Source organism: Centrocercus urophasianus, unplaced genomic scaffold (genome assembly GCF_019232065.1).
Source record: "Centrocercus urophasianus isolate 14NV4802_14NV808 unplaced genomic scaffold, USGS_Curo_1.0 seq_39, whole genome shotgun sequence".
Classification (NCBI taxonomy): Eukaryota; Metazoa; Chordata; class Aves; order Galliformes; family Phasianidae; genus Centrocercus; species Centrocercus urophasianus.
In genome coordinates, this window is record NW_024884966.1 from 1426412 (window position 1) to 1444462 (window position 18051).

The 18051-nt window shown below is 46.2% G+C and overlaps 1 protein-coding gene across 1 annotated transcript in view; it reads right to left on the reverse strand.

The window, feature by feature from the left end:
- The window catches only part of RUNX2 (RUNX family transcription factor 2), an 82921-nt gene extending 64930 nt beyond the window's left edge, over positions 1 to 17991 (reverse strand). The window contains exons 1-3 of the mRNA XM_042832599.1: positions 17983 to 17991; positions 15322 to 15478; positions 9589 to 9693 (exon numbers count right to left, since the gene is read on the reverse strand). Coding sequence (XP_042688533.1) covers positions 9589 to 9693; positions 15322 to 15478; positions 17983 to 17991 — 271 coding nt within the window. The remainder of the gene's footprint in view (positions 1 to 9588; positions 9694 to 15321; positions 15479 to 17982) is intronic.
- Positions 17992 to 18051: the final 60 nt, after the last annotated feature.

The window sequence follows — 18051 nt, forward strand, 5'->3', positions numbered from 1 at the left end:
GCTTTGGGCAAACTCATCCAGTGTGCAGCATCCTTGCCTGTGGCGGGAGTGGTAGAACCAGATGGTCTTTGAGGTTCCTTCCAGCTCAAACCACTGTATGATTCTATAATATATATGCAGCCCTTACAAAGTACCCTCAGTATCCCTAACCAATGTTTTGTTTGACCCAGGCTGCCCAGGGAGGCTGTGGATGCCTCATCCTTGAAGCTGTTCAAGACCAGGTTGGATGGGGCCCTGGGCAGCCTGGGCTGGTACCAGATCTGGAGGTTGGTGGCCCTGCACCAGCAGGGGGGTTGGAATTTGATGACTCTTGTGGTCCCTTCCAATCCAAGACGTTCTATGATTCTGTGATCTGAATTTTCAAAAGATACCAAGTAGTTGTGAATATCATCCACTTTTACAGAGCGAACTCTGGACTTCTGACCCCTTTCACCACTACCTCTGAACAATGGGCTTCTTGGAAATTTAATCTAGGATTTACCATATGTAAACAAACAAACCTGGCAATACAACTGTACCTGCAAATACCTCTTCCCAAGAAGACTCTGTAACAATAGGAAAATCTCGAGCATAACTATCTGCCTCTCTTACCATGTATGAATTGATACTCTGGAATATAAAGAGATACAGAACTATTTCTAGCAAATTAAATTAATGGAGCAACTGCTAGCATCATCCATGTCTTCCACAGTGCATTTCTGTGGTGTTTGTGCAGGTGATGACTTTCTTGTTGAGCTCCAAGAGCATAAAATAAAACATCACCAACTGCCTCTGACTGCACAGGACGTTTAAGACCATGCCTACTACTTTGGGAATCCAGGAATAGGCAATTATATGAAGATTTAAGGAAGCAGACAACTAATTGGCATTACTCACATGGATTACAGACAGGCACAAAGCAGATTCTTTACCTGTAAGTGCACTGATTAATAGCTATTTGGCATCCAGAATTGAAATTAGCAGGGCTACTACAGAAGCAAGGTATTATAGAGTGGGAGTAAAGTTCACAAGGCCTGTAAGAGAGTTTGAAGAGTGATGAAGGTGAAAAGCATTTATGCTGGCAATAATCAGGTAAAAGGGTTTGCCTCTGCACACTGTGGGAAAGATCACATCTCAGTAACAAAGGGGAATAGGCAGCATGTAAGTCTGGATAAGGAAAGAACTATTAATATATTCTGATGTGAACGAGGAACATTGGAACATTGTAGAGTATTTTCCCAGGTTAGGAATGCCTTTAAATATGTTCCCCAATATTCTTTGTAGATAACACCTACAAGATGGATTGTAATCTTCACACTGTTTCCTATGCAGCTGCAATATTTTAGGGTGAGAACCTTATTGAATACTATGCCCAGAGCTAAATAACAGGAGTTTTCATCTGAACAGTTCACACAAGACAAGCTGAATAGGACCTGAGTAGTATTTGTCTGCCTAAATCCTGCAGAAAAGATAAGTGATGCAGATAGCATCATTTTTGAAGACGTCTGTATTGCACTGATTATGGCAGCCGTACCGATACTTCAAAGCCAGCTTTAAACAGATCCTCACATTATCAGAAGTGTAGCTGGACAGTTCACTGCTCATGAAAAGTCAAACCATCCACCCAGGGAGCTGGGCAAATGGTTGATCCATGCTGAGCTCTGAATCTGCAGCTGCGCAGCCATCGCTGGGCTCACCTGCCCAGCGAGCCCCGGTTATCCGAATTTAATAGCAGTGCTTTGGTACAACTATAATATCTTACCATTCCATCTGACTTCAGCCATCTCAAAAACAGGGTGCCTCGTCTAGGCTCGTCATCTAGCCTCCATTTATAATCAATGGAAAGGGCTGGACACCCCTCAAGGGCAATTAATTCCACTTCAAGATAGATATTAAGATAGGTGGGATGAATCACTCCCTGCAAGTGCCTGTGTCTTTTTGTTGAGTGCAGGGGTGATCTACTCTACGTGTGTAGTTTTTGGAGAGCTGAAAGCCATCCTCAGTCAGTTGTGACCACTGTCTTTTCAGGGCAGGGACAGCACTGTGCTCAGAACAGTGGTTCACTGTACATGAGACACGTAGTAATGGATTTGAGCAGACACACGCATTGAGGAACCCAGTGGCCTTCGTAAGAACAAGGGTTGTAGCACCACATACATACTGCAGTGTGACTCTACATTTTTTCCCCTGAAGTTTCAATTGAATATGATGTTCTTCCTCATTTTCTCTTCTGCATTGCTTGTCTGATGACATCACCATCTGCCTTTCACTTCAGGAATGACCACATTGCAGTGGGGAATGGAGTTCATATGGAGAATAAAAATAAACTTTACTCAAAAGATATAAAGAAATTTCAATTGCTAGTAAAGAATTTTTATGTCATTACTCTAGTTACTCTGATGCAGCACCTCCCAAACAGATTTGCTCTGCTCCCTGCTTCCTGACCCACTTTCAAAAGGGAAGGAAGAGATATAAGAGATGCTACATGGAAATGTGGGAGAAAAAAAGCAACAAGCTAAAAGCATTTCAAAAGCAAAGACGTACAAGTGTTCAGGTCCTCCTAAAGGAAAGTAAGGAACAAAGTCTCAGAAAAGCGACTTCAGCACCTCTTTATACCTTCTTCCTCCACAGTATCTGTATGAAGTAGTCTCACAGACTTTAAAAAACTGCTTTCACTTTTCCTTTCATCTTAGTTGCACCATATAGAGATAAGAGTGCACTCACCCATGCTGCTGACTTCATTTGCTTTGTTAGAATTCCTCTTCCCAACTATATTTTAATGGAGGCTGCAAGCAAGCCTCTCTTATAATAGGAGCATGCAGCACAATGGAGCCGTGATTTTATTTGTGGCTTGGACAGACCTTTAGAATACAAACAGCAATAGCTGCAATGTATCAAAATCCACCATAACGGTTATCCTGCATGCCAAATGTACTAGGACTAGGCTGTTTTGAAGCAGCATTCTGTCTACAAAAGAATGGAAACGATCTGTTTTCAGTTGACAAATACAAACCACTACTATTGGTGAGCACATCTTTGGGAATGGTTTTACACTCAGACTTGCCCACTTGTTTTACATAATCCTCTAACAGCCTTTTCCCTCTCATTCTAATAGGGAATCCATGCTCAGCTGCCACCACAACAACGGTGAGAGTCAGCCCGGTGAGAGTCCTACAGATCACTCTGCTTTCAGAGCTGCTCCTTGTAAATTCCAGCAGTGACTGAACTAACTGGATGTTGCTTCCATCTCACTCGATGAGATCTCACCCAGAAGAGAGGTGGCCAGCAGGGAAAGGGAGGTGATCGTCCCTCTCTGCTCTGCCCTCATGAGGTCCCATCTGCAGCACTGCCTCCAGGTCTGGTGGCCCCAGTACAAGAAAGACAGGGAGCTGTTGGAGAGGGTCCAGAGGAGCTACAGAGATGATCAGGGGACTGCAGCACCTCCACTACAAAGACAGGCTGAGGGAGCTGGGCTTGTTCAGCATGGAGAAGAGAAGCTGCAGGGTGACCTCAGTGCAGCCTGCAGTACCTAAAGGGAGCCTGCAGACAGGAGGGGAGTCAGCTCTTGGCAAGGGGAGATGGCAGCAGGACAAGGGGAAATGGTTTGGAGTTGAGGGAGGGCAGCTGGAGGTTGGATGTCAGGGGAAGTTGTGTGCTGTGAGAGTGGTGAGGTGCTGGAACAGCTGCCCAGAGAGGCTGTGATGCCCCGTCCATCCCTGGAGGTGTTCAAGGCCAGGTTGGATGGGGCCCTGGGCAGCCTGGGCTGCTGTGAAATGGGGAGGTTGGTGGCCCTGCATGGCACAGCGGGGTTGGAGCTTCATGATCCTTGAGGTCCTTCCAACCTGGGCCATTCTGTATCTGTGTCCCATGCCTATCCCAGATATGCATCTGAACCAGTGGCACAGGTACGACCTGCTACATTCCACGAGGAGCCCCTTGCCCACCCCCACAGCTGCTCACAGCCTCTGCAAACACTCAGGAGCTCTTCTCCAGACTGGAATTAATAAGATTTTCTCAAATCACAGATTAGCAAAAACGAACCAACAGGAAACAACACCGAATCTTGTATTTACGCTGCAAAAAGGGCCTGGTGCCACATGTCTGAAATTAGAGAGGAAGGCCCTTAGTGGGAGCTGGGGCCAGGCCCACACTCCTCAGCCAAGCATCCGTACCGCTGTGCTCCAACACCACGCAGATGCTCAGAGCAGAGAACCCAACCCCTGCAGCAGCACCACCACAAATTGTTCTTCTGCCTCATTTCTTACAAAGGGGCATTGTAATGCAAGCATTACACTTTGCAAAGTCGTTCAGAACAGTTTACAAACCACCATGACGCCCACTGCGCCTCGCTTCACTCCCAGCCGTGCTGCTGGAGATGCGGCCCGGCGCAGCTGATTGCAGTGCAGATGTGTCGCTGGGAGAGACACCAGCACTGCCATGGATCTCCTAACCTTGGCTTAGATGAAAACTCAGGACTTTTTCATAGTACCTCGGAGTATTTAGCACTGAGTTCAATTAAAACCTCCTCAACTGTGCCCAAGCTCATACACTGCATCTCTCTACGCCGCATAAATTCACCACAGAGAACAAAAACTCAAGGTATTCTTGGGGAGGAAGGGGCTGGTGGTGTGGTTTCTGAAGGCAAGCCAGACAGTATTCTAAGCTGGGGACACACGGCGTGTTTTAACTGCTGTGCTAATTCTGCGTAAGGAGATGTTAAGTATCTAGCTCCTTGCTGTAGCATGCCATGTGTCCCTGAATAAAATTACTGCCATGCAGGCTGTTAGGGAAGGAATGCGTAAACAGACAATGTATCCTTGCATCAGTTCCACCAAATGTTGCACAACACGAATGCCTCTCGATGTGTCATTTCCTGCTTGGCCACCAGCCCAGCTCCCAACAGTCAGTCAACATGAAAAAAAGAATAATAATAATAATAAAAGCTAAATAAATAAATAAAGAAAGAAAGAAGGAAAGAAAGAAAACAGAAAGAAAGGAAGAAGAAAAAAAAAAAGAAAGAAAAAAGGAAGAAAAAAAATTATACTGACAGATTTAAAGTTGCTCTGCTCGCAAGCACATTCCATCAGCCCCAGCCTTATCCCTCCACCCTCTGCCTTTGAAAGAAGGGAGAGAGAACTTCCTAAACGCTGTTATGGTTTTAAGTCTAGGAATCTCAAACATCTCCATGGCTTATCTGCGCTCTGCAGCCACACGGTTAACACAACGGCTCACCAGCAGCTCCTGCTTGCTTTTGCTGTCTTTTGTAGCATGCACAGACAACGAGGCACTGTTTGCTCATACCTTTCACCGTGGGTGCACCTTACCAGCTACGGCAGCAGGGAAATACTTGGGAGCTGAATGAAATGTAGCAGTTTTCTCCTACCAAAACCAGCAGCCCCAAACTCAGAGGGACTTTTCCACATGTGCTCATACGCTAAATTGCTGCCAGTGATTTTGGACACTATCTTTGATTAGAGATGAAGTCTTTGGAAGCAAGATATAAAAACACAGACACTCCTCCAGCAAAAAGCAGCCAAGAACTCATCTCCTGCTCTCTAGGGCTGCTGCTGAAGGACAAACCACCAGTTCATAGAATCACAGAATGGCCTGGGTTGGAAGGGACCTCAAGGATCACGAAGCTCCAACCCCCCTGTGCCATGCAGGGCCACCAACCTCCCCATTTCACAGCAGCCCAGGCTGCCCAGGGCCCCATCCAACCTGGCCTTGAACACCTCCAGGGATGGACGGGGCATCACAGCCTCTCTGGGCAGCTGTTCCAGCACCTCACCACTCTCACAGCACACAACTTCCCCCTGACATCCAACCTCAATCTGCTCTCCTTCAACTTAAATTGATTAGTTTGGCATTTGTAAGAGGAGTTAGGTAAAAGGTTGTTGGTTTTTTTTTGTTCTTTCAATTCCTTTAGGGTTTATACCTTGCTTCCTGTTGGTTCATTATGACCTTGTGACAACGTGGTTCCCAGCAAAACTTCTTCCAGCCCTCCCAGCTGGAAGGCAGCTCTGAGGGCTAAGGGCTGTGGATGACATAGGCTCTATACTGCAGAAGGGGAGAGAAAACACAGGCATTGGCAGGATTTCCCAATGACTCCCAAAGACCTTATACAATGGTTTCTGGACTCCATCCCTCACAATGCAATGTGCTGTCCCAGCCCAGCACAGAGGCTGTGCAACAAATAAGATCCTGGTTGGAAAAGCAGATAGACTGAAAAAAAAAATCTTTTCCCAGGAATAATCAATCATTAGAAGAAACTGCCAGGCTTTCCTAACAGAGCAACCTGACAGCCCAACCTCTATTGAAATGTTTTAAGATAATAGCAGAGAGGTAAGGCTGTGAGCTTCTACAAGCAAAGGTTTAATACAATCAACCAGCACTCACATTTAAGAACCTGACTTCCTGAAGCATCCAAAATCCCAACTGGAGTCACTGCATCACTGCATGCCATGACTGTTCAGCACGCTTAATGTCAGCCTCTGGATGGCTGTCATGGGATGGCTGCTGCTCCTGCTGCTGCTGGAAAACACGCAGCATTTGTTTGCTGGAGCCAACTTGCCAGCAGAAGGTCAAAGTGCCTTGCCTATAAACAAGCCTTACAAATTCACGATCTGAAGCATGATGTCATGTCTTAAAATGATAAGCTGGCAACAAAGTAAATGACATTTTGTAGAGACGTGCATAATTTTATGTTTACGCTACTTAGAATGAAGGTTCTAATAAGTCATTGGTTGTGTTCCTTTAAAGGGAAGTTTTATAACTGAGATGAATCACAACTGCAAGAGATCAAAGTTAGAAAACATCAATGATGCCATGGGGTACTTTTTAATCTCGTAATGAATGATGATCATGTGCTCTTATGAAGTTGGTCCAACTGCCAACGCCAGATGTGTATATTAAGAGAAAAGTTGTTTGTGATGTGACAGCTCCGGTTGAGTTGCCAGAGAGAAGAAAACGAGAACATGCCTGAGATGTCTGAGTGAAGTACAGATCCTGGCAGAGAGGGGCACTATTGGCAGATACTTAATCTGTTAAGAAAAACACATTCGCTATCAGATCCATTCGGTGACTTGAATTCCTCACTGCCCCCAACCACCTCATTTTCCTCATGCAACATAAACGCCAGATACACTTCCTGAGTGATCACCACCACACAGTAATAAATCTGCACGAGCTTGGGAGCTCCCAGAATGAACAGAACTTCAGTCAAACTCCCACGGTACTTCTGCAGCTACACTTTCCCTGAAAATTCACATTTAATAACAAGTCATCCTGGGGACATCATCTCCTTTATAGCATGCAACTGCAATGACAGAACCTGCAGAACCAAGCTGACCCCACAGCAGAGCTTCACTACGGAGCTGAAATTCTTACACCCAAGGCCTCTTAAAAGGGGCTTTCTTAATAAACAAATAAAGACAGAAAGAAAGATACAATAATCCCATCTGGGCTACGATAACTGGCGTTCTTAGTTACCGAGTATCCCTCACTAGAGCTGAAATCCATGGAAACAGCAAATAGGAGTCATGTATAGAGGTTGGCTAAACAACTCAGGCAGAACCTGGAGATCTCATATTGCTGTATTAACCCAGTCTCACCTTTAATTCACAAATTGCCAGCACAGCTTAGCTGCCATCACAGGACCAGACAAAGGTTCCCCCTCTGTGCCACAGTGAGCAGCCAACACTTTTAGCTGCAGCGTTTTCAATCTACTCCACTCCATCAGTGCATTTGTTGTCTGCCGTCTGAGATTTGCTCTGCAGATGCCTCAGTACACAGAAGCAGCCTCCAAATGGGAACGGCCAAGTGATATCCCCCGGTTTTTACACACTGAGCGCAGTTTGAAGCAACAGTTTGAATATTAAAAAGAGCACTGCTCCAGCAAGAGAGGGATGGAAGGATGAAAATCCCCTTGCTGTGACTGACAGAAACCTCAGATGTGAGAGGGCAGCAGCCTAAGTACCTACAGAACGAAACTTCTCCACAGCTAGCCGCTTTTTTATCTGGTGTTCTAGGAGAGGTACAAGAGCTGGGCAGCTCTCACAGAAGGCATTTTGGTTTCCCTCTCTCAGTTGTGCAGGAGGTGGCACCACAGCATGGATTAACATGAGAAACACATCGCTGCGTGCAGCCTTCTACTTCTGTCTTGGTGGTATGCTCAGCAAAACTCCCTGAAAGCTCCTCACGGGGCTCACTTGTACGTGCAGATCAAAGGCAAAACAATTATTTGAGATGCCTTCACAAAAGGGATATTTTTAATGTGGTTATTCATCAAATAATTCTTAATCTCCAAATGCAATTTAAATGCAGCTATACCTGGTTAATCCAATCAATTTAGAAAGACTCATTCTAGTCAGATTAAAAAAAACTCCAGAACTGACTCATCTCTGCTACCCAGATGCTGTCATACTGGTTGCCTTCGAAATGTGTGAGACAGAGTCAGGCAGAGATCACAATGGACTGACCACGCTTGCCTGTATCTAAAAGTATTGGCCAGCCATAGCATTGCTGGAGGGTGGCAAAGCACAACTGTCGTAAACATGTAGCCACAAATCATTGCTCAGATTCCCTTCCAGTACTTGAAGGGAGCCATACATAAACAGGAGGGGGAACGGCTGTTTGTGAGGGTGGATGGTGATGGGACAAGGGGAATGGTTTTAAAGTGAGACAGGGGAGGTTTGGGTTGGATATGAGGAGGAAGTTTTTCCCCCAGAGGGTGGTGAGGCACTGGCACAGGTTGCCCAAGGAGGCTGTGGATGCCCCATCCCTGCAGGCATTCAAGGCCAGGCTGGATGTGGCTCTGGGCAGCCTGGGCTGCTGGTTGGCGACCTGCACACAGCAGGGGTTGGGACTGGAGGAGCACTGTGGGCCTTTGCAACCCAGGCTGTTCTGTGATTCTATGATTCTTTGTAACTTGGGAAGGCGTGCAGCTATGAGTGCAACACTCTGAGGGACAATCTGATCAGCTACACTGCCATTAAGCACACTTTCTGTGCACAGATAAGAAACAAAGGCTGTGCTGTAGATGCACGGTGTTTGGAACTTTCTTTGGCCCCCAGGGGGTCTGTGATGAGTCCGTAGCTGAAAATCAATTTCAGGTTTGATGAGATTAACCAGGTGCATTAATTATCTGATGGCAAAAGAATTTAAGGGCACACAAAAAGGCACTATATTGTATATTATCCTTCTGTGCTAGGACTGATCCTGTAAGACCGACCTCCTATTGTGCTGTAAATGCCTTCAGTTGGAAGTTTGCAGGAGCTGAGGGAAGCGGCTCGTTGCAGGACTGCATCTATTAGCCTAAATCAGATTATACATAAATACCGTGGGTTCAGCTCTCATTTACACTGGCAGATAATGTATCAAGACCTTGATGTGAATGAGGATCGGGTTCGGGACTGCCCAAATTCAGCCAAGCACTTCGGCGTGTGTTTAATGCGAGTATGTGTGTGGTCCAATAGGCTCCAAATTAAGCATGCGCTTACATATTTTGCTGAGCAAGGCCCAGCGTTTGACAAAGATCTATATTTCATGTATGGATCTCCGTTAAACAAAATTAAGCAGGCGTAAGTGCAAAAATAAGAGTGTAATACTCACTTCTTGGCTCCCTCGGCCCATCCACCGTAACCTTTATGGCTCTGTGGTATGTAGCGACTTGGGGGGGATTTGTCAGGACAGTTATTGTCAAAGTAAAGCTCTTCCCTACAAAGAGAAAAAAAAACAACGAGGAATGAGTGATTACAACATGAAAACAGTCACATGCATGTTCAGTAAAGAGTCGGAGACGTTTAAAATTATTCCCTGTCGTTACCACAATCGCGAAAATTAAAAACATAACTGACCATAGGAGTTTTCCTCCCCTTCAGTTTTACTCTACGTCAAGAATATGTCCATGTGTTGACAATCTAAATGTTCCTTATTTAATAATGGGTCATCATGCAACGACAGAACAAAAGTGATTCACTGCCGAGGACAAGCCAAATTCCTTGCTGTATTGAAAGTGGTGTAAATCCAAAGCGAGGCGGATAATTTAAAAATTTACTCCAGTTTTGCAGCTGCGGGACAGAGAGCAGAATGTGGCCACATGTTATTTACTTCGCACAGCTCCATCGTGTCGTTGTTTGACTACAATGAGATGAGGAAAGGCTGCGTTTTCCCGCGGGAGCCATTAGAAGAGGGAATCAGCGTCTCCTGTCCTTCGTGCTCCAGGGCTGACGTGGTGATATCATCATTACTGGAGCACACTTTTCTCCCTACACACGACTGCACGTCTCTCTGTTCAACACTGAGGCAGCCCTCGGCTTTCCAGCAGCAGTGAGAAACCGCAGCGTGAACGCGCTCTTCCCCCGCCAGGCTGCGGCTGCGTTTCTCAAGGCTGGAGCTCACACAGGCACTGCACGAGAGCATCTGGAGCCCTCGGCCGAAGGGAGCCTTAAACGTGAGCAGAGGGGCTGAGCTGGGTGAGCCGGGCACACGTTCTCACCAGGCACCGGCCACTGACAGTTGTAATCTGTTAGATATGCAACCGTTAGTCACGTCAGATAATCAGAACTGAAAACTGCTTCAAGACAGGAAAAGGTGGGCGTGCAGCAGTGACTCAATAAAACAGTCAGCATCCCAAGCCTGCCTGCTCCTTTCAGCTGCTCCCCCACCAGGCTCTGAAGTGCTTTCTTTCTCTCTCCCTGCCTCTCTGTGCATTTCTGCTGCCGGTGCTTTTCCTCTTGTTGAACTCTGAAGACACAAATCTTAAACGATATCTAAGAGCACAAACTTAGTGCAGGTTTTTCAAGCTTAAAATAGAACAGCTTATGTAAAAGGCATAATATGGAACAGAGCTTTGGCTGTCAAAACTAGTAATTAGTCTTTCTGTCCTGCTGAAGCTGTATATCTGCCCCAAACGTGACTGAGACATGCAACATTCATCACCCGGAGTACAACTTCAAAATGTCTCAGCCCTTTTTCTCATACACTGAAATGTGACATGGATTTTTTTTAAGGACATGTAACAGTCCCTTGGAGTAAAATGCTCTTCCAGGTGTAGCCGCACTCTGGCTGCACCCATCTTTCTGTAGGTGGAGGCCAAAAGGTATAAAGGTGTCAGGCGGCTGAGTTTGGCCTCAGATGCAATGGGGAGACATGGCCAAAGGCAGCTCCCCCCACTGCCCCAGGAAATGGGTCTGTTCACTGATCTTCTGAGTATGACCACCATGGGAGAGTACTGAGGTTGCCCAGTCTATGTCGAGTCCTGCTCCTCCCAATTGTACAGCAGTCGTTTTGCCTGTATGCCATGCCTGTAGGCAGAGCCCAGACGTGCAGCAATATCCCTACTGGGCACACAGTGCCTCCACGCTGCCTGTTGAGGTCTGCAGTGCTGTGAGCCCTTTATCTCTATCCAAGCAAGAATTCAGCCTGCTGCCTGGACACCCACCAGTTTGCCAGGGATGGATCTTAGGCCTCCGTTAGCATCAGCCTCTGAAAACACACTATCATTCAGATCACAGTTACCCATATAAAAGGAGCAGAATACAACTGGCAACCACCAAAGATGCTAAGGGAATTTTCTGAATGCCTTGGAACGAAGCCTTTGGCCTTACACCGCTACCACTCTCTTTATGTGCCAAATCAGTCTACTGATGGCTAAAAATCAGGCCAACAAAACAATACTACTTTAAAAGACCCTGTAAAATCATTCTGTAGAGAAGCACTGCAAGGTTTTGTATGCTAAATGCATCTCAACGCGATAGAAAAAATGCACTCCTAAACGATCAGCCAGCCTATGTTGAACAGGTAAGCACCTCATCTGAAAGGAAAATAAGTTTTGTTCCCTAGCTGGTATTCTAACAAACAGAAACATTAATGAATGAACATTAACAAAGCCCCACCGCACTCAGCAAAACAAAGCACGGCTTTATAGCGGGGTGATGCACGGCCCGCCAGCACACTCCAGTCCCAGAGCTTTCAAGAAATGATTTACATATTACAGGATTGAGAACAAAATATGTTTTTAAGGTCACACGTTTCAGCGACGCGTGTGCCTCCCCCAGATAGATGGAAGTCACTTCACAGAGATCCTCCCTCTGCCAGGAAATCCTTTAATGCACTTTTTATCGCCTACCTTTATGCCCTCAGTCGTTTAAACTGTCTGCTTTTAGAAGCTGACGACTAATTGCAGAGCTCTGTTATTAAATTCCCTCGCCAAGCAGGCATCTGGCACTAATGCCTCCGTGCGTCCAAACTGTGCATGCTTTGTTATTCACACATGTGAGTGCAGCCGACAAAAAAAGGAGGGGATGGACATATGTTGAAACACAAGGCAGAAAGCAGAAGTCAGCTGGAAAGGGGACTCAGCAGCCTGTGTGTGCTGCGTGTTTTTCAGTCAGGTCCCAGTGTGATTAGAGCACTGGGGGACAACAAAATGAAGGTGATTGGAACAGGTTGCCCAAGGAGGCTGTGGATGCCCCATCCCTGCAGGCATTCAAGGCCAGGCTGGATGTGGCTCTGGGCAGCCTGGGCTGCTGGTTGGCGACCTGCACACAGCAGGGGGTTGGGACTGGAGGAGTGCTGTGGGCCTTTGCAACCCAGGCCGTGCTGGGATTCTATGATCCTATGATTCTATGATCCCGTGCTCACGAAAGACAGGAATTCTGCCCTTGCACTGCGGCTCAGCCTTGTAAAAGTGAGCTCCTGCCTCTAAACCACAGACAAACAACTTCTGCATGCATATAAAGAGCTCTGGTTACTTATTCTTAAGAATCCAGAAAGGTATTTAAGAGAAATTATGCAAACAAAAACGTGAAGTCAGGGCTCCTGTCAGGTGAGCAGCACTAACGTGGGTATGAATCCAGTTACTGCACTGAGCCATGGGAAGCAGGGAAAGAACGTGGGAGAGAAGGTGAAGCGGTAAGCTGATGATTCAGCCCTCACAATCAAACTGAGAGATACAGAGATCAAAGAGCAAGCTTTTAGAAAGATGTAAATCTGAAGGCAGGAACAGGTGTGGATTAGTTTCTTGCCACTGAAAAATGATTTCTTTCTTACTTTATTTTTCCTGTTTTACTTCAGGTCTTGTACCTACCATATCTGCCTCTGTAAGTAGCTTTCTCACTTCTCTTTGCAGCTACTGCTTTCTTTCCTGCTATTTTAAGGAGAGTTATAAAAACCTATCAGTAATGATAACTCTTTCTCCTTTCCTCTCTCTCTCCCCCTCTCTGTTCTGAGTCTGGGAGACAAGTCTGGACCAATTTCTCCATCCCGCCTCTGGCAGCAGAATGCAGCATTTCAGATCCTCCACCGAGTCCCGGCTGCTTCAAAGGCAAAGCTCTACTTTCTTCCGTTAAGATCATAAGAAATATAGGGGGAGGGGGTCAGCTCTGTTTGGACATAATTACACTTCATCAAAAGAAGCTTTCTTCATCTTCCATGCGTGAAAAGTCTGCAAGCAGTTAAGTCTGTCTTTTTTCTTCCTTTTTTTTTTTTTTTTTCTTTTTTTTTTTTCTTTTTTTAAATATAAAAATTGCTATTTGGGAAACTAGCCAAAACTCAGAAAGCCAATATAGTAAAACAGTGCACACCCTTTGTTTTGCTTTGAAGTCTCTTAAATAAATATGTTGAGGGCTTGAAAAGTACACTATCGCTTTTCCATAGATTCTACCCAGACTGATCAGAGAAAAACTCTATTCCAGATCTACTAGATACGAATATAGGTTGAATTACTGGTGCCCAAATTCAGAGGCTTTGTGTTTGTATGTGTCCACATCTACACCTCCCGAGTTCTCAGGCCCTTCAGTTCATTTCCTACGGTCTAATAAAAAAGCATATATCATACATTTCAAATGAAATCTGCAGATCTGAGGTTGTACATCACATCTCGGCTCTTTTCAGCACTGCTGAAGCAGTCACACACTGCTGAACTCTTTCTGTAAGGCACTGCTAGCGACCGAGCCAGGGAACCTTCAGACCTCATCCATCAGCACAGTAACAAAGCAGGCTGGTTTTTCCAAAGGAAGCAAGACAAATGGAAGAGGAAGGCAGCACCGCATCCCAAAGGGCAGCGAAGGCCATATTTATACTGAACTGCTTCTGCAGTAGTTATTCTGTTTTCAAGTTACCCTTTATTACCAATAATTTTCAAGATGTAAAATGATAAAGAGAGCTGTTGGCCAAGTCACTAATACAAAAAATAGCCGCTGTAAGCCACGCTGATGGAATCACTTTCACAAAACAGCGGTAATTGTAAAAGCATGCCAGCTGACTGAAACCACCCCGGCCTCTGTCATACGTTTGGTTAGTATTTTTGAGGGAGAAATAGCCCTGAGATGTACAGCTGCTCTTAAAGTGTCTGGCTGTCAATTAGCTTTATTACTGATGCTCCACACACACAGTTCTGCCTTTATTTCTTCCTTTCCCTCCACGCAGGGCCAGTTTAAAACAAATAATTACTGCAAATACGTAACGCACAAACACTGAGGCTGAATCGATGGCTGATTGATACAACAGATCCCTCTGAGCATTCCTGCACTGGAGACTGAAGTGCCAGCTTCCCTCAAGTGGTCATTTCAATCACTACCTCCAATTTCAGGGCAGCTACAAGAATCTTATGTTATTTTCAAGCTCTCGGTGGTAACAAAAGCTTTCTATGTGTGCTTCCCAGGTTACAGGATGCTCCTGAACAGCTGGAAGACGATGACAGCACTCTAAATCTCCCAAAAAATTAGAAGTCGCCCTCCCTGACATTTAAAGTAAAGGTTGAATTTCCTTCCATCCAAAGCTTACCATCAATTCACAAAAGCCAGGCAGGTTACTAACAACAACAGCGAGGTTTCTGTCTGCGGGTCATACACAAAGGGCAGGGAAGCACCAGAAGGCTTTCCACCAATAGCTGTGAGCTTTTAAAGACCATAACCTAAAACACATGTGATATGCAACGCTCCTTTAATTCTAGCTCTCCTGCAACAACTCCAGCAGAAGCGCCACTGCTGAAAGGAATCCTTCATCTCTTGTTACTGCGGCCTGAGATGCACTGACTGTAAGAAAACCATCACAAATATCCTCGTTTCCTTCCGCCTCTGCTGCGTGATTAAAATGGGGAACCAAGGTATTCTGTGAATCATTTTTTCAAAACCGGCGTTCCAAAAATGAACAAAGACGTGGCAGGAAAGCTTTGCAAGAGAGAACACCTCGCTGGGCTGGCAAGTTTGCAAATAAAACAGGCATCCGTGAAAGGCAGACAGCGATTTATCGGCACACAAATCTGCGTTTCCTTGTGAAACGAGGCTGATATCCAGGCCTTCCCTTCACCCCGCTGCGCCCACACACAAAGCAGCCACCCACCTCTGCCACTCCTGCCCACGAATCGCAGGTCATTGAATCTGGCCACCTGGTTCTTCATCACAGCAGAAGCGTTTCGCAGCTCTGCCGAATAGTTCTCGTCGTTCCCAGCCATCACGGTGACCACGGTCCCATCGGGCACTTCTCCTAAGGCCACCACCTGTGAGGAGGGGACAAGAAAGCACGGCTCGTGACACAGTGCTCTGCATTTCCTTGCAAACCCACACAGCACCGAATCCCCACACCAATTCCGAGGTGGGGGAGCAGCAGCTGTGGCTTTTCCTATTCTTCATTCAGGCCATCTCCTGACACAAGCATTACATTTTATCATAAGACTTACTTACAAACGTCTTTCCCATAAACTAATGATTGAAGGTTGCACTGTGATATTCATTAAATAAAAAGGAGTTCTGAATATGTATCGTAGAATCACAGAATGGCCTGGGTTGCAAAGGACCACAGTGCTCATCCAGTTCCAACTCCCTGCTATGTGCAGGGCTGCCAACCAGCAGACCAGGCTGCCCAGAGCCACATCCAGCCTGGTGCATATATAGAGAATGTTACACGGCCCAGTGTGCTGTGAAGCATTCCTTTACAACAATAAAAATCGATGACAAAAGCATACAAAATCTGAAAGTATTTACAACAGGCTGCATTGCCGAAAAAGAGAGCTCATCTCACTTAAGAGACTTAAGTACAAAGTGAAGCTGAAATGCCATATGAAATGGGTTATGCTGATGGTAACAGCACCCCAAATTCAAACGGGAATTCCGCCACCAATTTCTGCATCTGCATGGAAGGGCTGCAGTCTGAAGGGCCCAGGAGCAGGAGATGCTCTGGGCAGTGTAGTGAGCAGCCCCCAGCCCGCCTGGCTCTGGCAGCAGCCGGCTCCACAGGCTGCAAAGGGAGCTGTCAGATCACAGCTAATCAGCTGCTGAACTCACACCCCTGGTAAATGGATACTGGCTCAAAGCCTAACACAGGGAGCTGCCTGCAACGTGCTCCCATCTCAGCTTATGACAGAGCACGATGTCTCCAGGCAGCCTCGGGACGCACGTCAGCACCCCGGGAACTTGCAACCTATACTTTCTCCACGGCGAGAAACAAACCAACAAACAAACAAGAATCCCTTGAACTCCAGAAATGCAAAAAAAGGGTACACGAGTCCAGCAGGGCCGTGGAAGAGGCAGCACAACCACTGCAGCCCCTCTGCAGCCCCACTCCCTCCTGTTCCCTCCTGCTGCCCGGCAGCACACCACCCCTCACCGGACACCGGGCAGGGCTGACATCCTCCAAAAAGGCCCTCTGCTCACACACACCCCATTACTTCTGCCAGGTTTCCTTCCCAGCCTTTCCTCCTGTCAGTGCTGTTTGGCTCTGCATGTTTTGCCAGGGCATCCCTGCGTGTGCCACTGCAATAAGTGCATCCCTGCACTGCAGCTGATGCAAGGTCTGTGCTCAGCTTAGTGAGAGAGGCGAGCTGAGATCAGGGCTGAAAAGAGAAAGCTTCGGCTGATAAAAGAAACTCCAATCATACCAAAAGCTCCTCACTACGCTGCTGGGTAAAACGTTTGTCACTGTTACACTTTCAGACCTTACAGCCAAGAAGCACCAGAAGGTTACTGTGACAGCACTGCCCAGAACAAAGCTGCATCCTGTGTTCGAAACCCAGAGAAACACAGACCGCTTGGGGAATTTTAAAGTGTAACTTTCTGCATGGAAAGACTGCATAAACTTTGATTTGGAAATGTTATGCCACGCATCCATCAGAAATTACTTAAATATTTGTAGAAAAGGGACTGTAATTGCACAGCAAAGTGAATAAGAGCAAAGCAAAAGCATAAAGATTAGCACAGGCACAGCGCAGGTCTGTTACCTACTCTTCAAACACAAATATCTCCTCCATTTCATGGCGTTTACTTCCCACATGAAGCTACCCACACGTTTGGACGAATAAAACTACATTCTTCTATCTTTAACCAAAGCCCCAAAAGGCACAAAAGCTCGACGGAGGGCACAGAATAAAACCAAACCAGCTCTTACAGGTTGAAGACAGCCATGCATCTCTTTGCACGATTCCCATCTGGTTAGGAGACCCATTTGCCTGGTTTCAGTCTGGTGAGATTGGAAACGGCCACACTATGTCTCCTATGCTGGAAGTGAGAGAAACGCTGCACAGGAGCAGGCACTGCAACCTTCTGCATAGCAAAAAACTTGTTCTGAATGAAGCTGCAGTACCTGTTGCACAGATGCTGATATCTACTGCTCCAAGAACTCTTCTTGCAAAGCAGTGAATTCAAAAAGCCTCTGAATCTCAGCTCTCTGGGACTTGAAAATGTCTTTTCTGGAGATACTGCCAACAGAGCATCTGATACTATTAAAAATATTATAATGTTCTATAACTTAAACCAGAAAAACTGATTTGCACGACTTCTTTTTTTTATTATTATTATTTGTTTAAAAATATACATCTGGGCTGGCAGTTTATACAGCAGGTTGCAGCTTGAAGCTATTTAAAACAGCTGAGTTATAAACTCTGAAAACTGGGGTTTGGAGTGGAAATGCTGACAGCCCCTGAACTACTGCTGTGCTACTGGGAGAGGTCTCACACCTCACGGCTGCTCTTCTGCCTTCCTTCTGCCCACTGCAGTGCTCTGCTTTTACCAGCGTCATCCGGAACCACAGCCAGCAGCCAGTCCAACAGCCAGCAGGGCACTGCATCCTTACAGCCAG